The 23794-nt window shown below is 42.1% G+C and overlaps 1 protein-coding gene across 1 annotated transcript in view; it reads left to right on the top strand.

Annotated features, from left to right (window-relative positions):
• VEGFC (vascular endothelial growth factor C) overlaps positions 1–23794 on the top strand; it is a 229991-nt gene that overhangs the window by 193874 nt on the left and 12323 nt on the right. The window contains exons 4-5 of the mRNA XM_063920664.1: positions 7274–7428; positions 23570–23679. Of these exons, the coding sequence (XP_063776734.1) occupies positions 7274–7428; positions 23570–23679 (265 nt within the window). The remainder of the gene's footprint in view (positions 1–7273; positions 7429–23569; positions 23680–23794) is intronic.

The raw sequence follows: 23794 nt of genomic DNA, 5'->3' as shown, positions 1-23794 counted from the left end.
GGAGACTTGCTGCCCCAATATTCCCCTCAAATATTCCATGTGATCAGAAACACACATGCTCTTTTTTTGTGTAGTGTATAATTAGTGTTAGGGAGCCCTTTTATGGTTTTGCGCCATGACTTGCACATCTCTGTATAATATGGTCCTTTATGCAGTGACCACTGTATAACTATGACTGCTGACAGCACTGTGTAACTGTATAAGCAAATAAATCACAAATGCTGTGTAGGGAAATGTAGAATGTACAACAACAACTGTCTCACTGAACTGCCTAAAGCCAGTACTTCTAAGCTCTGCCAAACAAGGGAACGTATAGTAAGTGTATTTTGGCTGTAAAAGAAGCCTATTTCCCAAAGAAACACATATAAGAGTTACACGTTCGAAGAACATATTTTGCGAAAGCAAAGTAAAAAGATCCAGTTTGTTTCCAAAATGGTATCAATGCCTTATACTACTCTTAGACGACGTATGGTGTGAAAACATTTTCCTGGCGTGTGTGGTTTTAATCTTCCTTTCTTATGAGCCGTGTCAAATTTAAAAGCTCCTAACAGGCTTCATACATGGAACACAGCTTTTTGCAGATATTTCAGAAATGTCTTTGTGCCAACAATTAAAGAAACCACTGAATCCAGGCTCCCGACTCCCCGAGTAGTGTGATTTACAGATTCATTTCACTATGCTCTGAAAATGTAGTATTCTGTGTAAACACCTTTTAGAATTGTTAATTAACTCTATGCAAATTAACTGTAGGGTGAAGAAAACATTGAAAGAAGCAAATAAAGAGTATTAACAGAAAAATCTATTTTGTTTTTAGTTAGCTTCAGTATGCTAAGAAAAAAAGAAAAACTGTTAACAATTATGGGTATTATTATTATTTTCCTTTTAGAATATTACCTTCATATTACTCTGAGACCTGTATTCAGTCACAGCTATCCCTGCCCTATGAGACCTCACCATCTGTTTTTGGTATCTGTATGCTATTTGTAGGTTTTCATTATGTTCATGTCCATTTTCTGAAGGATTTCTGATTTCCTCTAACAGTTTAAAGTCATGGATGATCAGTTACACAAAATCCAAATGTTTTACAGTCCAAAATGGGGGAAGTTACTGTGGGACAGACCCTTGCATGGGATGAGGGAAGGATTTATGTACAGACTAATTGCATTGCTGCTGGGTTGCGGCAGAGAGCAGAGCAGTGTGCCCAAAGGTCTAGAGTGGTATTGATGGGCTCTGATCCAAATTCCAGAAACCTATTTTTTTAATTAGATGCATTTTACACGTTTATGTCTATTGCAAAGAAGTGTATTTATACTGTAGGTGTGATCATATATAAACAGTCCCAGTATCCTCTAAAGGTGCATAAACACTTGCCTATAAAATGAAAAACGTCGTTCACTTTCTCGGCAAGTGTGTATGCTGGTGGCAATGACGACAGATGCGTGGCACCACGGGTTATTAATGACCCTTTGTTTCGGTGGTGCATGCATGCTCAATCTGGACTGTCGTCCAGGAGCTGCTTGCACAGCCCGGCCGCTGCGTGATGCCACTGAGCGATATGAACCGTCATATCGCTCAGTGAGCCTAATTCTGAGTTGATCGCAGCATCAAATTTGTTAGCAGTTGGGCAAAACCATGTGCACTGCAGGGGGGCAGATATAACATGTGCAGAGAGAGTTAGATTCGGGTGTGGTGTGTTCAAACTGAAATCTAAATTGCAGTGTAAAAATAAAGCAGCCAGTAATTACCCTGCACAGAAACAAAATAACCCACCCAAATCTAACACACTCTGCAAATGTTATATCTGCCCCCCCCCCCTGCAGTGCACATGGTTTTGCCTAGTTGCTAACAAACTTGCTGCTGCGATCAACTCAGAATTACTCCCTGTGTGTACGGCCGACCGCCTGGGCCGGGAGGGGAAACACTAGATGACGTTGCTCATAGGGCGACGTCGTTTAGTATGTATGCACCTTAAGACTAATGATTCATTAGACCATAAATGGCTAAGTCAAGTGGTATTTTATGTAAAAACTGAAAAGAAGAGCTTCCAAAGTGGATGAAGTTGGACTGTTATGTGAGGTTTTCACTTTGCAACGAGCACCTCTCCAGATTCTTTTGCATCCTCATATACTTTTGTTAGGTGAGGGAAGACTCCCAAGAAGGAAGACTAGACATGCACCTTGATGTGAGCTTAGTGGGACCTGTAGAGAAACCGGTGAAAACAAATACGTTTTGCTAGATGCTCCTAGAGTACTTTATACTTCAGGACCATATAGTACTTATTTTTTACTTTTATAAAGATTTAAATGGCAATGAGGAAGCAAAATGCATGTGACCTAAAGAGATGGGTCTACCAAAATAATGCTACAGTATCAATAGTATTTAATACCAGTTTTTTGACATAAAAGTAAAACTTGAACATTAAAATATTTCAAAGGGTATATCTAACATTACTGGGCCTCTACTTAGTAACTGGAATGCTAATCGGAAAACATTTTCATTCTCTCTTCCTCCAAAGAGACTTCAGAGCAATAGTAAAATAATTCTAATGACCTGTTGAGATGTACTGCATATGTAGAGGTAAAATAATCCAGCACTGGATTTATTTAATAGGGTTTCCAGAAAAAGCTGTCTTGTCACATACACATCAAGATGTACAGTAGAAATATTTAGCTACAGTACCAAGGTCAAACGGTGTTAGGTTATAGCCATAATTACCATCCCCATAGTAGAGTGGCTTGTTAGTATCCGCTTGCGTCTTTAGTGAAAACCGCTGTTTTCCCCAGACAAATACATGCCTAATTCAGCAGTTCCTTCACATCACACCGGACTGCACAGTAATTGTGATATACAGTAATTTGCAGCCAAAGCTTGAGCTTCAAATATGATTTCACTTAGTGCAGAGAGTGTAGCAATTACTCTTCTTAACCATGTTACCGGACATAGCTAGTGCATATTTCTATACAGTGTAGCAACACAAGGAAGACTAAACCCTGAATGCAGCTTTAGTTTTATTACATTGAAAATGTTGCATTCTGGTTCAGCTGCTACTGGAGGTAACCCTGTAAATTTTCAAAATAAATGTGCACAGACAGTAATACCCCTATGCAGATCTGTAAGCATCTTGCAACACTTTCGCCTCAGTGTGAGTAGCATATATACCTCTGTAGCTTATACATCTGGTACAGTACTTGTAAGTATCTACAGCAGTGTATTTGTACCTGCACTATACTTGGTACAAAATATAGTCTTCATCACAGCTGGTCTGCATGGCTCACATTTGCCTGAACACCCTCAGTGATGTGTGCCTGCCAAAGAATGCCTGTTTCCACCCCAGGTTCTTCCCTAGGCTGATGCACCCAAATTATGTCCAGCTGCATTTGTATTTTTTGAGCATGCCCAGAACTAACAACACTTATCAGCCCCTATGTAACTGCCAATATGCTGATTACTTACCACTCGCGGTATGTCATGCATAAGTAGCCAGTTCTAGTGTTCTCATGGGAGCTGTAGTCCAATCCTATTAGAGCCACAGTTCCCCTGTGCAATCAGTAATGTATTGATAGTCTAGATTCGAATTGTAACTCTCTACCTTTGTAGAACAAATTTGCTTTGTTTCTAATAACTTTGATGCAGCATTTATTTACCTGAACCATCTGATGTCAATCATTTCATGGTTTACTGAGTCCTCTACTCCTAAATGCTGCTTGTCTTATAATGGCTTCTTCATGCTGCCATCAGAGAGCATCTACACTAATCCAAGCAGTGTCCATATTAAAACGTCCACCCATACTTGCTGCCTTTAGCAAGTAAAGGGCGCATGGTAAAGTGATTTTCATCAATAAGTAAACCCCACATTTGAGATGTTATGGCTGCTGTACTATATTATGCTTTTCCTACACATGCACAAGCCTAGGTTGACCCCATGGTAGGTCAGCTGGAAGGCTGAAGACACTTGCTAGAAGAGGAGAGGCAGTTGGTGAGATGCAGTTAGGGGTCTATTCATGAAGCAGTGAAAAGTGTGGAGAAGTTGCCCATGGCAACCAACAGAACATTGACATTGAACTATTCCAAAACGGATTTGCAAGTTTCACCCCTCTCGCACATATAGTTTGCTGTCCACAGCATTAGAAGACATTGTGTTTTCTCATGCGACATAAAAATACTTAGTTCAAAAGTAGAGCAACTTGTTAAGTTTCAGTTTTTAGTTAAACTGAAAAAAATGGCAACCGAATCTTCCCATATGCTAACTAAGGCTTACGGGGCATATTGTATGTCAAGTGGTATTCAGTATGCCGGCTCTTGGTATCCTGCCGCTCAGTATACCGGCGCCGGAATCCTGACACCCCGTATACCGACAACTATTCTCCCTCTTGGGGGTCCACGACCCCCTTGGAGGGAGAATAAATAGCATGGCGTCCGCAGCGCGCCACCATGCCCACAGCGTGGCAAGCACAGCGAGCCCGCAAGGGGCTCATTTGTGCTCGCCCAACTGTCGGTATGCCGCCGGTCGGGATCCCACCGCCGGCATACCATATTACACCCTTGTATGTCACGTGCACATGTGTTTGAGTGGCATGAAAGATTTAGTGACTGTTGTGAGGATGTCAAAGATGATGAACGTCCTGCAAGACCTTGCACATCAATTACAAACAATTTTTTTTTTAATTGTTCAAATTGACACATGACTCTGCGTTTGAATGATAGCAGAAATGGTAAACATAGAGAGAGAAACTATTATGCAGGTTTTGCATCAAGACCTTAACATGACATATATGTTTGTGCTAAGATTGTTCCATGGCTTCTCACTGCCGAGCAGAACGAAAATCAAAAGCAAATTTGTACAGACATTTTGGAACAAAATCAAGAAGATTGGTATTTTTTTGGATAGAGTTATTATCTGTGATGAAACCTGAATCTTCCAGTGCGAACCTTAGACAAAATGCCAGTTCATGCACAGGAAACCACCATCATCACCAAGAATGAAGAGAGCATGTCACAGCAAATATAAATTCAAAGCTATGTTAATTGTTTTCTTTGATATCAAGTGTGTTATTTTGGCAAACTGGGTACCAGAAGACACAACAATGACTCAACATTACTAAAAAAGTGTTCTAGAAATTTGCATTAAATATATCAGAAGAAAGAGTCCAGAGTTGCAGAAAAATTATTTCATCCTCCATCAGGACAATGCACCAGCTCACAAAAAGTAGTTTTCGGCTGAGAAACAGATTTCAGTGCTAGTAAACCCTCCATACTCGCCAGACCTAGCACTGTGTGACTTCTTTCTTTTCCCTAAAGTCAAATCTGTACTTAAAGGGATCCCGTTTTGCATCAGTTACTGAGGTAAAGAAGAAAACGATGGAGCAGCCGAGACCGCTGACAGATAATGAGCTACAGCATGGCTTTGACCAATGGAAAATAAGAATGCAATGGTGTGTGGATGCAGAATGGGAGAACATAGAAGGGGAATGGAGTCAAAATGTACTTAATATATTTAAATGTAAATAAATGTTGTATATAATAGCCACACCTATGCTCATATATGTGCACTTGCACCTGAAATCCTTCCCTGGTCAGAGCTTTGTATAAAATACAGACTCCTCTCTGTGCCGTGGTTAGCCAGCACTTTAAGTAATAAGAGACAAAACAAAGAGTAGCTTTATAAATTACAAAAAGAACCCTTACAGTAGATTGAGCTGTTAGGTTGAAATCAGTTAAATTAAAAAGAGTACAAATAGAAAGGCTTACTCAAACTACTACGGCTAATTATCTCTCACTATGTGGGAGATTTATTAATGCTTGAAGAGGGATTAAGTACAAACCAGTTGGCTTCAAACTTATTTTACAGGCTATGCTTGAAAAGTGACAAAAACTGATTGGTTGGCACTTTCTCTCCCAAAGCTTTGATAGCTTCTCCTGACACAGGGAATATTTAAGTGAAAGCCTACTCTTCCTGTATTCATTAGAAGATGGAGACTGCCACCCTTGGTCAGCAAGGTTAGGGGAAGAACTTTGAAGAAAATAACTCTGTTCATAAGGGACGTCCCCTCAGAAGTTAACTATTGTGTCGTTAAGGTACAAATTAATCAAACAGCACAATTTCTAAGAAACTAGGTTGCTACTTGAAAAAAGCAGGGACTGGAATTGGGGGAGCTGTAAACTGAAGTATATACTGTACATATTTGGATGGTAGTTATCACTCATATACTATTATCTGTTTAAAAAGAAACATCACTACAGAGTTACTGCCAGCACCTGACAACTATAGGAATTACATTCTGGTAAGTAAACAGCCTATATGTGTGAACTAATGAAAGAATGTTTGCCCATAAAGGGTAAACTGCCTTAAGGAGGTTATTGAAATGCGTTACTTATATGCTGCATAAGGGTTATGAAGCAGCGTTAAACCCTATAATGAAGCATAATAATGTAGAATTTGTAAAAGTTTGTTATTGTTGCAAGGTAACCTGTAATCTTAATAATACAGTGTTTGTATTTAATACCCCTTTCACACTGAGCTGAGAACCCGGGTTATTGTCAGGGCTTTCCGGTGCGACCCAGGTCCCACCTCTGTGTGAAAGGGTTGACACAGATCATGACCGGGGATATTCCCAGGCCAGACCCAGGACGGCTGCAGTATGAAAGGCATGACCTGGGTCATGCCTGAAATGCTGCTGATTAGTGGGCTCAGGAGTGCTTGAAGATGATGTCATCTCCAAGCGTCCTATGTGAACAGTGATGACTCTGGAATAACCTGGGTCCCAATGGTGGTCTGAAAGTGTAAGTACATCCAAAGCCCCAGCGCACCTACCTGTGTTCAGTAACTTAGGTAGGAGCCAAGCCTTCTGTCTGAAAGGGGTAGGAGTCAAGAGTTGTGAACTGCTAATCCATTTTACCTGAATACCACACAAAGTTCCTGCTAAATAACCATTCATATCTATTGAAGGGTTTGCATTAATTAAATGCTATTGTAAAGGTTAGTCTTTGAAACTTTTGTAATTTACTTATGGTAGGGAATTAGATAGTAAGCAGATACAGGTTGTTTGTAAAGGTCTGTATAATGCTTTATAGTGATACACGTACAAGGATGGTAATACAAACAATATTATGGGACTACAGCTTTGCGTATTATTTGACTCTCTGACCATGCAGAGTTCAGCAATAGCTAACTAACCACAAGTGCTTTACAGTACCTTTGATTCATGTTGTTAGATTGAGGTTGATAAAGGAAGCATAAAAATAATTAAAAATAAATTTTCTTTTTTTTTCCTAGCTGTTTGAAATCACAGTCCCGCTTTCTCAAGGACCAGTAAAACCAGTAACAATTAGTTTTGCAAACCATACATCTTGCCGGTGCATGTCTAAGTTGGATGTTTACAGACAAGTCCATTCAATTATTAGGAGATCACTGGCAGCAACCCAAATACAGTAAGTATTTTCAACCATTCGAGTCTCTTGTTTTCAGGGTTGATAACTTGTCACCTTCATATAAAACTGCATAATATCAACACTGACTATGAGTATGGATTAAAATGTTGCTATAATAAAGACATGGGTAACTATTTTCTTTGCTTAAATGTCCAATATTTATAACTGATTCTCTCTTCTGTTGGTTGTCAGCTTCACTTCTCATATCCTGTTTCTTAAACAATACAGTGCCTTCTTTTTGTATGGGCTCCAAGGGCAGTTGCCCAAGGGCCCCAGGAGTATAAGGGCTCTAGGTTGATTGCAGTCGGTCCCCTTTTTCCATGGGTTACCAGATTTTTGAAAATTGACCTTGGGGAACTTGAGATATCAGACTTCAAAGCAGTGGTCCCCATCCGAGCCTGTTTCTCTTCCCATCCAGATATCTCGGGCCTGAATTAGACCTAGTTTTTCTGAGGGTACACTCCAAAAGCTGGGTCTCTCCTCTTTCAGTGGACACTGGCAGCTTGTCTCTACTATACCCGGAACCAGAGATATCAGCCTTCCAGCAGCTGGTCCCTGCTCCAGCTCCACACACCTGGTATGCAGTTTTATATTTTAATCGGATTGCTCTGGCTCCTGAGCTCTGGTCTCCATGTCCCCAGTACCGCCTGAAGGTGGGACTCTTGTATTTTATCCCATTGTAAGCTAAGAAATCAATTTTCAGAAACTGGAGATATCTGCAGTCAAGCAAGCTGCACTACTACCAGAAAATTATGAATATTAAGCCCACTCCACTATCCACCTCTCCCCTGCATATTAAACGCCGCCTACCACCCCGAAATACATGTACCGGGGCTCCTTCATTAAGCCCAATGCCCACTTCTACAATTTATTTTTTTCCCTCCCTCTCCATCTTCCAACATCTGTGCAGTAAAGGAGCAATTAGCAGAAATTACTGCTCCATGTCCTACATGCTGAACAGAAGATAGAACACCCCCTACTGCCCGCAGAACATCAACGCTGCCACTGATAGCACCCCCCATCCCTACCATTTGAGGATGGATAGGGGCTTCAGTGCATAGCTTTGCCTAGAGGCCTACATTGCTGTTAAGACAGCCCTGACACAATACGGTCATCACCACCTTTGTAACATTGCTTGCATATGCACACAGGGACTCCACTAAAATAAAAGCCTAATTCACTCTCTCGCCTCACCCTTTCCCAATGTGACTATTGCAATTCCCTGCTATGTGGCCCATTCTTCACATGTCTATCCTCTCTCTAGTCTGCCCTAAGAGCTGCTGTGAGACTAATTGTCCTCTCATCACTGCCCATTACGTCAAACCTCTATCTAGGTTCCCTGTTTACTAGAGAATATATTTTAAGAGAGACAGAAGTATAATGTAGGCACAGGGGGGCCAGACATGAGGAGGTCACACAATAGTTAAGGTGAGAGAGATTGCATAAATTACAGCTTTCAGTCAATTTAAATGAAGTACAGTATAATAGCATATGTGAGCTTGGCCATGTGTTGGCCTTGTCATTTATGCACCTGTTTTTCCAGACAGCGTAGACTAGAGGCTGAGATCAAGAAACTGTAGTACAGATAAGCTTTATAAGTGTTACAGGCAGCTTTCATAGTGTGTAACTACTTCCAATGATAAGAACGCTACACTTGCATTGATTGCTCTGTGTAGGCAAGTAAATCATTAAACTAACTTTAAGCCTATAATTCTTATTTTATCCCCTTTGTGATCATGTAAGGATTATGTTACGGAACAAATATTTAAAAATACCCACAGTAGTTTCAAAATGGCCCTTTTTAATCTACTTCCAGGGATCATTTGGGACACACAACATTAAATGATTCCTCCAAAAACTGAACATTGAATTCCATAAGTAAAAGATACATTTATTATTTTATTTACATGGAGTTTGGTGTGTGTCCCTCCTCCCCCCCTCGGAGAGCATTGCATGCTCTTGGCAGACTTGGGGAAACGCATCGGATTGCGTGGAACACAAGACTTTAGGATTAATGTATAACTTTTGTAATTGCAGTTACAATTTAGAATTCTTATTGCCTTCTAACCCACAATTTTCTATCCCTAAAATGTCAAATTAATAGTTATGTGAGAATCTTCCCAAGCTACAAAAGTATTGGGTATAAGTGGTTCATAATTTGGAATTGGGTATCATTTAATTTGATTATGGTCAGGTCAGGAAAGTAGATGGCAAATAGAGCTCAGTTTTGCTCCTAGCCTGCTTAAACACTTAACTGACTAATTATTTTCTGAAAAACCGCTCAGAAAATCTCAGGTATTTTTTATAAGTGAATTCATTGTAGACCTTACTTAAAATAATGTTAGTTAAAAAAAAAAAGAATAACAAAAATTGACATTTGAAAAAAAAAATACAGATTTTTTTTTCAAATATCCGAACATCAGGCGCAAATATCGAAACATTGTGACCATCCGAAACCTTGTGACCATCGCGGCTTCCATTTTGAAAGCCTGGACAGCCACTAGGCACACAGGGGGGCTTGAGGAACTTGATTTACATTTCCCCAGTGGCTGCTATTTATCTGCAGCCACTGGATGGGGGGTGCTGACTGATCAGTAGTGATCGGCAGCACAGCATACACTGGGGGAGGTAGAGTGATCTTCCGGTCCCTCTGAGAGCAGCAGCAGAGGGAAGTTTCTCTTCCCTGCTGCTGCAAACGCTGTTTATCTTAATGGTCGCATCCTGGAGTGCTCAACTATATATGTCCTTGGTGATCTTTTCTACTCCTCTACAGCAGGATATCCTGATAGGATGGAGATTCCAATAGAGCCCGGTTTGGAGTCACGTGTTTCTGCTACTCCCTGCGGCCGTGGTGTTGTACTCTCTCTTATATGCTAATGCGACAATCGGTAAAACTAAGTTACAAATCTGTGCGCCTGAAAATACAAGCCTATTTTGTCCACAGATGCAACAGTCATCATTAGTGCCAGCCTCTAGTTTGATGCAAGAGATCCGTCAGAAACAAGTTTCCCTTAACCATATGCATGACTTACTTGGAGATGTACATACATGCCCGCAACACTCCCATAAGAAATAGATGGTCTGTGCATGCGATTTTGGACACATCATGTGACATGTGCACAGCATGTTTTATGATTTGGTTGCATGGGGTAGTTGTGTCTGAGTCACAACCAGGCCCATAGTGTGTGCATATAACTGATGCATAGATTCAATTGTATGCAATTTTATATATCTATGTGACAGTACTACCCCTATCCATACACCTAGTTTCATCATCAGTATGCCTGAAAACATGCATATTTATGCATACATGCAACTCTGCATAGTCCCACAGTTCTATCGACATGTACTCTCCAAACTTAGCCTAGGTGAGAACATCCAGTTACACCCTTTCAGTTGCAAGTGGAGATGTATCAGAGATCCGTACAGCTCTGCACTGCACGTAGTTATGTGCAGCGGTGACTCCTACCTGCCCATGCCAGAGAGGGAGAGGAGAGAGTCAGCCAATGGATCTCATTAGCTCCGGAACCTGTGTATGTGCATAAGCAGCTGCTGGAGAGCACAAACTCCCAGCTTCTATGGACTGCATAGGCTGCAGCCCATAGAAGTTGGATTGGGATGCTGAACAGGCAGAGAGTGGCTTCCTCAGAATGCCAGCTCTCTGCTAATCACAGCCCAATCTAGCAGTCCTGGAGGGAGGAAATAGGCCGATAGGAAGTCACTGCCAGTCACAGTGATGCCACTGAGCCAGTGCAGTCACACAGACTGTAACTGGCTCAGCTGCGCTCACTGAAGTGGCGGATTTTACTGGGGGGGCTGCAGTCCTGCAGTCATAGGTAAAATCTGCCACTGGTTACATGCACTTGGTTTCGGTTCGTCGCTAGTACAGAAAACCACAATAAACTGACTTGTGCTCAACTCTTCATGCACCACTTTCTGCGCAAAAATGAATTACATTGTTTGGTTGTTTCTAGAGATAAGCCACAATTCACTAAGTCCAAAGTTACCATTGAAGGTACCCTCTGTGGTTTACATTGATGGCTGGAAACCAACACACAACCATTGATGGTTTACAACATCAATGGCCATCAGTGTAGTCGACTGGAAGTGGGACCCACCAGTTTGTCGGCCAGTCTGAGAAGTGGTGGGGCTTTGCAGGTCACATCAGAGGGTGGAGTTAAGATCTATTACATGAACCAACCCCACGGCCCTGGGAGCAGAGTGTGGCTCTGGTGACCCCTGGCGCTAAAGGAGAAAAAAACACTTCTCCCTGCTATGCAACAAATTGCAGAGAACCATCATATCTCTGCCATTGATGGCATGACCTTCAACCATTGGTGGCAAACCATTCATGGTGGTTAACCATCAATCTATGATTGCCATCCCTGTAATGATTTATTTTTTAACAGAGCTACAGTGGAATGTCAAAAATGCATTTTACCTGCTTGGTTCATATTTTATATCCTAGAAGTCAATGCAGCAAACTTATTCATATCATGTAAAGAAATGGTTACTTCATACATTGGCATATAAAGTAAGTACAACAGAACAAATAGCGCAGAGTGAAAATGGCAGTGCTTACCACTATTGTATTTCTAATTGTATTACATAACTCAATCAGCAGTACTGTTTTTGACTTGCAGGGGTCACTGTTTCCTGACTAGACATAGCCACCCTGCTCACTTCCGCTTCAGGCCAGTCCTGTTTCCCAATGAGCTGTATATCACAGTAGGTCTGCTGCTATTTCTTGCAGTGCTTCGGTATAAGCTGAAGTGACAAGCTGCTGTGTTTGCATTGATTTTCTAAGAAAAACAGAGAAAAACTTGGCCCAATGCCATATCACATCTGGAAAAAGTCTCTCTGTTTGCATGCAGAATGTAAAATACTTAGATGTGCAGTGCATTTTATTTTCGAATGACATTAGTTTATAGTGTGCTAAGGGCCTGATTTGGAGGAGGCCGCAATGCTGATGTTAAGCAGCTGAGCGATTATTTGGGGTTGGGGCCGCATTAACGGTGGCTGGGATCCTGGCGGTCAGCATCCCGATGCCGGGATCCCGGCCGCAGAATGCCAGCGGGGTAGGTGAGCGGAATGAAGCCTCTTGCGGGCACTCTGCGCTCGCCACGCTGTAGGCTCGGTGGTGAACTGAGCTCACCACAGGTTCTGTTCCCACTCTATGGGTGTTGTGGACACCCATGAGTGGGAATAGTCACTTTTAGTTGGCATGCCGACTGTCTGTATTGTGAGGGGCTAAGATGTAGGGGGATGTATTTTGACCATTGGTCTCCTGACAGTCGGTCACATAACTACTTCACAGTATTTGCTACTGCACATGCACGAAAGCTCCAGAAACCCTAATGGAGCATACGTTTCCCTGTCTGTACGTAGAGACCACTATTGTGTACATAGTTGCTTGCAATAGATCTGCCGGCGCACAACCATCCATGGGCAGTGACTGGGAGGTGGCCTGAAGTGTTCGCAAGAAAAGTCTGTCTCATGGGCTTGTTACGGGAGTGTCACTGGAGTGTCTCAAATGCAGATCCACTGCCACAGAGGCCATGTTTAGAAGAATTTCAGAAGGATACATTAGGGGTCATTCAGATGTGGTTGCACAGGACCTGTCCTGCGATGTTACAAGAAATCCTGCATCAAACTGTCAGTGAGTTTCAGTCTGCCATTTTGGGGGCAGCAATTGGCTTCATTTGGAAAAAATGGAGGCGTGATGCTGCCATTTAGGAGGAGGGAAGAAATCTGGGATCCCCATCCTTGGATGGAGATTTCCTGGCTTTTGCAACGGGTGACTTGCACCATGGGTGTTTCCAAGGAAGCAACAGTGATAGCAACTCCAACCACATCTAAATAACCCCTATTGAGCAGCCCATAGGCTGTCACAAGTGTCAATGGTGGAGTGTTTAGAACTAGCGGTGCAGTTGCTCTACCATGGACACTTACTACTTTAAGTGGGACAGTTACTAAGTAGTGATAAGAGCGGAGAACTGAGCCAGTGGAGAAGTGGCCCAATCAAACCATTCAGCAGCTCTGTATATATAGTATGCAAATTATAGTTGTTACTTCAGTGCTGATTGGTTGCCATGGGCAACTTCTCCACTGGCTCACTTCTTCGCTCTTATCACTGCTTAGTAAATGTCCCCCTAAGTAGCTTATTTATTTATTACTAGTTATTTACATAGAAACAGAGAATTTGAGGGCAGATAATGACCACTTAAGGCCACTCTCTTAACCATTCCTTGAGTATACCTAGTAAACATTGAGGATCAATCCATATGTTTTACCCCTCCTGGTGTGTCTACCCTGTTGCATACCTTTGTGTCATCTGCAAAAAGACCTACTTTCCCTTTAATGCCATTTGCAGTGACACCAATAAAGATATTAAAAAGCACTGGTCCAAGTACAGATCCCTGGGGTACTCCACTGGTAACATTTCCCTCCTTTGAATGTACTCAATTTACTACAACTATCTGTGTTCTGTCCTGCAACCAAGATCTTATCCATTCAAGCATCTTAGTATCCAATCCCAAGCTTTTGAATTTATTTAGCAGTCTGCGATGTGGGACAGTGTCAAAAGCCTTATATAAGTCTAGATAAGCTATATCTATGGCTCCACCTTTATCAATTACTTTAGTCATACAGTCGAAAAAGTCAATAAGGTTTCACATGATCTCCACCCCAGTGAATCCATGCTGTTTGGGATCATGTAAATTGCTGAATTTGAGATAATCTACAACTCTTTCTTCTGAGAGTGTTTCCATCAATTTCCTTACTACTGATGTAAGGCTCACTGGTCGGTAGTTGCTTGCCTCTTCCTTGCTTCCACTTTTGTGCAATGGGACTACACTTGCTCTTTTCCAGTCCTCCGGAATTTCTCCTGTAGATAGTGACTGGTTGAATAATTCTGTTAATGGTGCTACCAGCACCCCTTTTAAGCTCTTTTAGTATCCTTGGATGTATCCCATCTGGCCCCATTGATTTATCCACTTTCAGCTTTGAGAGTTCTGTTAGGACCTTCTCCTCTGTAAACGTACTTGTTTTGTTTTTCTAAATATCCTTGCAACTTAACTGTGGTCCCTTCCCCTTTCTATCAGTAGTGAATACTGAGCAAAAATAGTTAAGATCTGCTATTACATTGTCTCCCTCAACATGACTCCCAGTCTCTGTCTTATTATTCCGCCTTTTGTTTTTCTCCTTTAGCTTTATATACCTAAAAAAAAATATTTATATAGTGCATACATATTTTATAGTGGTTTACAGAGAATATTTGCCCATTCACATAAGTGGAGCTTACAATCTATATTCCCTACACATGTACAGACACACACATTTACGCTTTGGTTAATTTGTGTTTGGAGCCAATTAACCTACCAGTATATTTTTGGATTGTGGGAGGAAACCAGAGTGCTTGGAGGAAATCCACACAAACATGGGGAGAATATACAAACTCCACACAGTTATGGCCATGGTGGAAATCGAACACATGACCTCCGTGCTGTGAGGCAGTAATGCTGACCATTATACCGTCTGTGCTTAAACTTAGCCTATCAGCTAAGTTTTAAGGGTTCCTAAGGACATAAGATATTTTGGATGTAGATAGGAAATGTAAATAATCATTACTGTATTTATTTTCAGTTGTCTGATATTCTCGCTTGCATACTTTTACAGTATTTGTGCAATTCCTGCATTCGGCTATGGTCTGGTATATTTTTTTTCACCTATTTTATATTGCTGAAGAAGTGAGACCCTTCCTGACATACTCCCAGTACTCCACATTCCATTGTCCTGACTTGGTTTTATTTATGTTCAATGTAGCACAGATGGTTTGAAGGATGATTCTGATTGGCTGCATTCAGGCTCTGCAAGTTGCTGTCTGAAAATTGGCTGAAAATGTGCTTCAGTTTATGTGTTATTGAAGCCCTAGTTTAAAGTGTTGAAATCTTAGTAGTGTAGTTCAACTGTGCTGTGGCAGGCTGATGCTTGATGTGATAGGGAAAAGTCCTGATAAACCTGTGATAGTAAAGCTTAATTTTGCTTATGGATTGTTACAGATTATATAGCCATAGCTTGTAAAATAATTGTTAAGTAAAATCCACACATTATTGTAAGGCTTTGTACACTAACTTATCAGTCTTTACTTTAAGCTCTGCTATGTCACAAGGTACATATTAAAAGTTGAATTACAATCTTGGGTTCTTCGTCAGCCAATGACAAACTCTTGTCCGAAACATCTGTGCAGCGTTTAAGATAAATGATGTACATTCAGAGCAGTGAGATGTGGGCTATACACTGGGCCATAATGTCTCTTACGGCTTTACGAGCACTCAATAAATATGGCCCTCGAGATTTTTCAAGTTACTATATACATCAGAGGAAAAAATATTTTAAGTGTGATCTGATTTATGTTGAATTTTATTGTAAGAAATCCCTGAAAACATGAAACAAATATAAGCATTCAGGGAATTCATGATATGTATTAATAATTTATTATAAAGGTAGTTCATATGTTGGTCAACATTATGGCTACTTTACTGGTAAATGAGGACACCTGATTCTAGCACCTATGTTTGTGATGAGAAGTGTTTACTATTGACAGAATACAGTACTTTTATCACACATCTACAGTTGGGATATAGTCAGGATCCCAGCAGTCGGGATCCCGGTGGTCGGAATACCGACGCCGGGAGCCCGACCGCCAGAATGCCGGCAGCACCGCCACCGCGATTCCCACTCCTGGGTGTCCATGACACCAATGGAATGGGAATATAACCGGTGGCGAGTGTAGCGAACCCGCAAGGGGCTTAGTTGTGCTTGCCCCCCTGCCGGCATTCTGGCAGTCGGGATCCCAGCGTCGGTATTCTGACCGCCGAGATCCCGTACCCAACCCCTATAGTTTTGTTAGTACAGAATCAGTGAAATGGTTATTTATAGTGTTCAAATAAACCACTTATATGTCATATGCAGGGGGCCGCCATCAAGGGGGGGACCATCATGACTTTTGTCTTTGGCCCAAACAGACAGTGGTGGCAGCGGTGTACACAAAGCTGCCGTTAAGATGGTGGGCAGCCATGGAGACATTCAGATAGTGCCAGCTGCATTTCAAGTGTGGTTCCAGGTGCCAGGCATTTGGAAATTGCAGATCGTCAACCAATAGTGGTCACAGCGGCGGCTCCGGATTGGTTTCCGAGCAGTGATTTCTGATTAGCTGGTGGCCAGCACCACATTTCAGATGCCAATGGTGCTGTCCCTCTCACTACACAGCGGCTCCTTACATCCATCGTCTGTTCTCTCCACACCGACCTTCACTGCTCTCTACTCCCACCCTCCTTCTACACTGACTCATGCCTTATGCCCACCAAATACAGTAGTTTGCCATAATTAACAGCTTAATGAGTTGCACCCTTTAAACACAGTATCAGTCCTTTACACACAAAATACAATCTCAAGCCAAACTTACTTTTTACCCAATTCTCTACTTTCCTTTGATCTATGCCTGCCTTGATGACTGGAATTCTTTAGCATGGATGAGAATGCCATGTTAAAGCACAGTACCAATGTAGAGGAACCATTGTGATCATTCCATCCAGGGAAATCACAGGTGATTATAACCATCATAATTTTATGGTCATATTCAGTCTTTGAGTCATGTTGGATAAGAGTAATAATCTTTGCTCTACACCCACCCTCAATGTTACATTGACACTAATTCAAAGTTGACATGTTGTCAGTATATCATCCCCGGTGATCCAGTGGTGACTTACCTTCTAACGTCTTTAGCGGCTCAAACATGGCTTCCTGGCGGTCGTGTGACCATCACTTCCAGGTCAGATCACTTCCTCCCTCTAGTTAGTACCTAACACCCCCCTCCTTCCTTCCCACACACACACACACACACACACACACACACACACACACACACACACACACACACACACACACTGTAGCCTTACCCTTTCACTAGCATCATAATCCTAATGTCTGGGGATATCAATGTTACCTAACTGTCAACATTAGGGTGTCGACATGCATGTCTATATTATTACTGTCAATCTAATGACTACATCCCCTTTCGCATACAGTATTCATCAGAAAATCTAATTATGTACTTTGGAGCATGTGCCTTCCTGTACATGTGTGGCTGGCATATTGGTACCATGTTCTAAAATCCAGTGGTTAATGGTCAATGAACAGGAGAGGATTTTAGTTCTATCATTAGAATATTTTGCTGACAATACCTTGACTGTAAACATTGACTGACGTGGATGAAGAGTTTTTCTACTTCTATTATATTTATTTTTATTTGCCAGCTGTGGGTCCATATTACTTGACTGCAGCAGTGAAATGTCATTTTTATGCTTTTCTGTTGGTCATCATTCAGCAACAACACATGCCTGTAATTTTACCTAGCCAGACATTTTTCCAATAACTATCTTAGAACAATCCTGCCTTGCTTTTTTAGCAGGTGATGAAATCATAATAACCAGTTTTCAGGTGGAGGAATTCACTTTTTTTTTATAGACCAAACTTTGCTACATCATTTTAAAATGAATGTCGTTAAAAAGAACAAATCACAATTTTAAAATAGACTAAATAATTGGCTTTTATTTTCTTATTAAACTACTTTAATTAAATTGCTGGTATAAAAATGACACTATAACTTCTAAGATAATGGGTAAAAAAGAATTAACAGTCCTAAAATTTGTGTAGACAATGGTAAGTATAAGGTAGTGCTAAGTAGTGTCATCTCACTAAGTACAGGGTGTAAATGTAGAGAACCATGGCCAGGTTAACAATGGGGTGGATGTAACTACAGCTCCAGGCCTACACATAAAAATAGGCCCATTATTGTGATAGTTTGATGATGACCAGCCACAATCTGGCCACATGGTCATCCATAAATCATAAGTGTTAAAATTGTATTTACCTATTTTTCACAAAAGGAATTAATTTTTATCGTGTGGGTATTCTGAGTCTGTATACAAAGCAGAAAAGAGCTTGGACTGGAAAAAAGCTGAGGCTGCTACATTGTAGCACTTCGTGTACAGATTTACAGACTCCGTTGTACACAGATAAACAAGTGACTTATACAGATGGACCCAGCGACTACAGGCGTCTCCGTCTGGGCGTGCGAGCCCGTGACTGAGACGCGCCCCATTCACTAAAATGGGAGAGCGTCTCCATCCGGGTGGGCGAGCATGCCTGGACGGAGATACTCTCCCATTCATTGAATGGTGGAGCATCACTGTGCACTCCCACCGTGACTAGGCGGACGGATCGCCTAGTCACGCCGGGAGTGCACGCATGCGATTAAGCCGCCTTAGATGAGCGCGGCTCCATCTGTATCATGTGAATCCCTCCTACATAGACCTCTCATACCCTCAGCCTCTCTTCTTCACCTTCTCCCTGTCACCCTCTCCATCCTCCAATGCCTCTCCCAGTCACCCACTGCTTTTCCCTCTCACCTTCTCCCCATAACCATTTTCTTGTTATTCATTGCCTTTTTTTTCACCATCTCTTCATCTTCATGTCAGTCTCTCCATGTCACCCTCCTCCTCATCCCCATCCCCATCCCCATCACCCTGTACTTCTCCCTGTCACCTACTGCCATATGGCGTATTATAAGCTAGGGGTCGGGTGTGAGAGGGGAGCCCAAAGCATATTTTTGCACCTGCCACTGTCTTTCCTTGTTCCATCACGTAACTACAGCAATGCACAAAAACAGCGGCTTTACTAATGATGGTTGATACTGCTTCTATCTTACAGTAGCAGCACATATTTTCTCACCAGTAGCGGGATGTAGTTATGTGACTGGCCGTCAGGAGATATCCGGTCACAATACCGACCACTACATCCTGCCTGCTCAAAATCCCGCCGGCCAGCATACTGACCGACAGGGACTATTCCCACTCGTGGGTGTCCACGACACCCATAGGGTGGTTATAGAATCTGTGGCAAGCGCAGTGCTTTGTTGCCCCCCTGCCAGCCATCTCACAGCCGGGATCCCGGCTTCAGTATTGTGACCAGCGGTCTCCTGACCGCTGGTCACACATACCTAACCCTATTTGGCCGGTGCTTACGCTGCCTATTCGGCCGGTGCTTACGCTCCCTATTCGGCCGGTGCTTATGCTGCCTGTTCGGCCGGTGCTTACGCTCCCTATTCGGCCGGTGCTTACGCTGCCTATTCGGCCGGTGCTTAAAACTGCCTATTTTCCGGTGTTTAAGCTGCCTATTTGGCCGGTGCTTACGCTGCCTATTTCGCCGATGCTTACGTTGCCTATTTGGCCGGTGCTTACGCTGCCACTGGTTATGGGGACCTTTGTACAAAATTGGGGCATGTTTCCCCTGTTTTGTAGTTGTGCGGAGGCCAGTGTCTGCATCTACTGATGGCGGAGCAGCTCCGGCAGTTGGATTTTCAGGCACATCGCTCGGAACTGCAATGTGTCTCCAAAGATGCAGCAGTGATGCTAACTGCATCCATCTCTGAATCACAGCCATAGTACACTACTTGCTACTTCATATACTGTTAGCGAATTTAGACACAAAATTCAGGCAAAGCACTGAAGCATGGGAATAACTACCTATGGTGGAGTATCTCATTTACACCAGGCCATATGGGGCAAAAATAATAGGTACATGTTATTGTATGCAGGGGAACCACATACAATAATATAATTTAATTTTGATGCCCCTAAGTTGCTGAATGTTGCCCCTTCAGGGGCACCTGGACTTACCCACTACACCACCTACCTGATGACAGAGATATCTATCTATAGATGCGGCCGCCATCAGCTTGTCTGCAAATGGATCGCAGATGCATCACAATGGCTATTAGCTGCACCTGCATGCAACCTATTCACGGGAAAACATACACAACCATGCAATCCTATAGATCACAGGTGCATATGCAGTGCAGACTATACAGGGTACATTTTCAACTGAAACCAGTTTGAAATGGGAGGACGTCAGGGGGTGCCATGAGGGTAGGGTGTGGAAGGGGTAAGTGGTGAAGAACATATGAAGGGGAAGGTGAGAAAGGCACAGGGCTGGACACAGAGGAGGGACCACACACAATAGGTGCTGGAGCTGAGTGCCGGGAAGGGGGGCGGGGGGTCATAGATAAAATTTGGCACATTCACTACACGGCGCAAATAACCAGTATCCTCACATTTCCAGGTTCCCCCTGCATTTAACTGATTTTCACAAAATAGTCCAGGCCCTCCATGACCTGTACCCCCACCATTCTTGTGTAGGTATATCCAGCTGAGGCTACTCCCTTTCCCTCATTCCCTTTTCTTCTCTTATTTTCTTGTCTCTTCTCTTGATGCTTTTTTTTTTATTCTTTTTTATGACTATATAGGGGGAATTCTATTGATGGGGGAAATTTTAAAAAACACCACAGCGCAGGGTTTTCCCCGAAGTTGCGGGGTATTGCTATTCAATTGCAGAACAGAAAATGAGACGCAGGTTGCAGGACAGAAAATGAGACGCAGTAATTTTTATAGACATTACTTCATCTTTTTCTCACACCCCCAAAGCAAGTCTGATTTTTCCTAAAACATTTAATTTTAGGAAAATCAATTGGACTTGCTCTGGCACCCTGGTGACAATCTTCCTTGAGGTCTAATTAAGCAATTGGAAGTTTCCAGTTAGCTTAATTAGTCAGTAATTCCTTACCTTCCGAAACGGTGTCTTCTCCAGTGTCGGGATTAAGACTATTGCAGCATCAGTGAGTATTGTATGTGAGTTAATTGTGTGAGTGTGTGTGACACCCTCCACCCCCATGAAGTGTCATTCCCCCTGGAGGCGGCACCTGGGAGAACTACATCTCCCAGTAGCCCCCTCCCCAGTGTATTAGATGGAAGGGAGACACGGAGACCACCAGACAGGTGAGTATTTCTTTTTTTTTTTTTACTCTCACCAGTTTCCAGCTCTTAAACTCTGCGACCATTTATAAAAAAAAAATTAGATGCCATGAGTATCGGGAGTGCACATATTCACGGTTATCCAAAATTGGGTGCAAGGTATTATTTAACTGTTGATAAGTGTATGTGACAATTACATGTACTATAGCTCTGCCTACTCTCATCCCTTTAATAAAATTTGTCTTTAAAAATAAAAAATAATTATGAACAGGGCATTTTTGGATACTAGCCTTAAATTGCAGATATACTTAGAGTAAATTTATAATTAAGGACTATACAATACATTTTAGGACACTAGACAGAAATATGTGGATTTATTTAAGGTTTTCAAGACTGTTGATGCTGACCTTTGCACTCCCAGAAAATGGAGCCAGCACTGCCCAGGGCCACTCCCTCCCTGCTTCCAAACAGATTGATTGACAAGCTGTAGCTTAGGGGGCACTGCCTGTGATGAGACAGGACTTGCTATGCACATGCACAGAACGGGTCCTATGCATGCACAGTCCTCCCACCATCTGAGTTGTAAGCAAACCCTGATTGTTCGCGTACAACTCTGCATAAGGCCCTGTGTGTCTATTTATCTTTTTATTTTTATCTGAAGCAATATAACTACTTTAAAATTTCAAACCACATTTAATTAAATCTGTTGTGTTTTTAAACATATTCTTCTGCTAGGTAACATTTTATGACTTTGGTGATACTACATTTTAAGGGACATATTGTTAGAGTAATATTAGATGAGTTTAATGTAAGTTGAAATAAGTGTTAGTGAACTGATGACCGTCCAGTCCAACTTCAGCTTGTGAAAACCAGTCTTAGTGGTGACAGAACGGAGTATGAAAGGGTGAGTGAGGGATATTAATGAGGGGATTTTAGTCACTATAGACAGGCCAGGAGGTTTGGTGTTGATTAACCCTTGCACATTCACATGTCACACAGACTCAAAGTCCAAGTTGTGACACACATTATGGTTTTGACCCTCAAATCAATCTGGTGATTAAGCAGTGTAAGCTGAAGCAGAAGAATAAAGCTGGATACACACTGCAGCTATATAAAATGCTGCTCAATCAATTTAATAATCCTTTTCAGGTGCATGAAAGGAAAGGCTTATTCTAAACAAGAAAAATACATACAAAAGTTTCCCCCAGCACACCAAGGGGGATCAGCAATAAGACTTGAACACTATTATTATTATTATTATTACATTTTATTTATAGGGCGCCACAAGTGTTTCGCAGCGCCGTACAAAGGACAGTACAGGGAGACAAAACTTAGCATAACAGTAAATAAATAACAAAAATGGAGTGCAGGTAACAAAGAGCAACACAATTCTCAAAACATAATACAGCTTAGATGCAAGTAGCGAAGGAGTAATCATTGTACTACTTGGGGCTGGCGGCCATAAATAGAGATGAGCCTTAACCAGCAGGACAGAAAGCAGGTAAAGATGGTCGCTGAGTGAAATGTGTCAAGAAGAGGGTTTAGACAAGAGGAAAGAGGGCCCTGCTCTGAAGAGCTAACAATCTAGTGGGGAGGGGCAACAGACAGATGACATGAGGTGCAAGCAGGTAGAAGCCTGATGGTGGTATGCGAGCAAAGCAGAGATGTCCAAGGCATGGGGCAGGGGGATGGAGGAGCAGCCTAAGGACTAGGTTATGCATTGGAGGGGTACGCTTTGATGAATAGGTGGGTTTTCAATGCCCGTTTGAAGCTTTGCAAGGTCGGGGAGAGTCTAATGGAGCGGGGGAGCGCATTCCACTGAAGGGGTGCAGCACGGGCAAAATCCTGATGATAACTACATGATAATATAACATTGAGTTCTTAGCTACATACAGTATATTTGCAAAGATATGGTTAAGCCACCAGGCCTCAGCAAGGCTTCTCTGATACTGGTGGTCCCTAACGCTACATGACAATAGCACCCACTCTGGGTCATATAATTGCTTATTGTTATGCTACATAATAATAGCACATGCACAAATATATCTAAATTGAGAGGCAACTCACCTGAAGTCACCCCCGGATCCTCCAAATGGCACTACACGAACCAGCATGCCCTCCAAATGCTGGTCCCATGAAGGCCTCTCTCTGCATAAACTAGTAGTGTTTTACATCTAAAAAACTGGAATCAGCAGTACATCATAATGTTCATGTAACCTTTTTCAACAAAGAAATGCTATAATGTAACCTATAAAATACATCTCTTTCAGATGTCAAGTGACAAATAAGACCTGTCCTAGAAACCTTATTTGGAATAACCATTTGTGCAGATGTATACAGCAGCACGACTTTGGGTACGCATCACATCATGAGGAATCAGGTAAGAAGATATTTCCACCATGCTGAACACATTAGAAGAGATCATTCCTTCAGAATGTAATTAATTACTTTCTGTACTTTTGTATGTTCGTGTCCTTTGGGAGAAGAGAATTTCT

Source organism: Pseudophryne corroboree, chromosome 1, assembly GCF_028390025.1.
Source record: "Pseudophryne corroboree isolate aPseCor3 chromosome 1, aPseCor3.hap2, whole genome shotgun sequence".
In the NCBI taxonomy this organism is placed as follows: Eukaryota; Metazoa; Chordata; class Amphibia; order Anura; family Myobatrachidae; genus Pseudophryne; species Pseudophryne corroboree.
The sequence above is the reverse complement of the archived record's forward strand: the minus strand, read 5'-3'. Positions and strand labels throughout refer to the sequence as shown.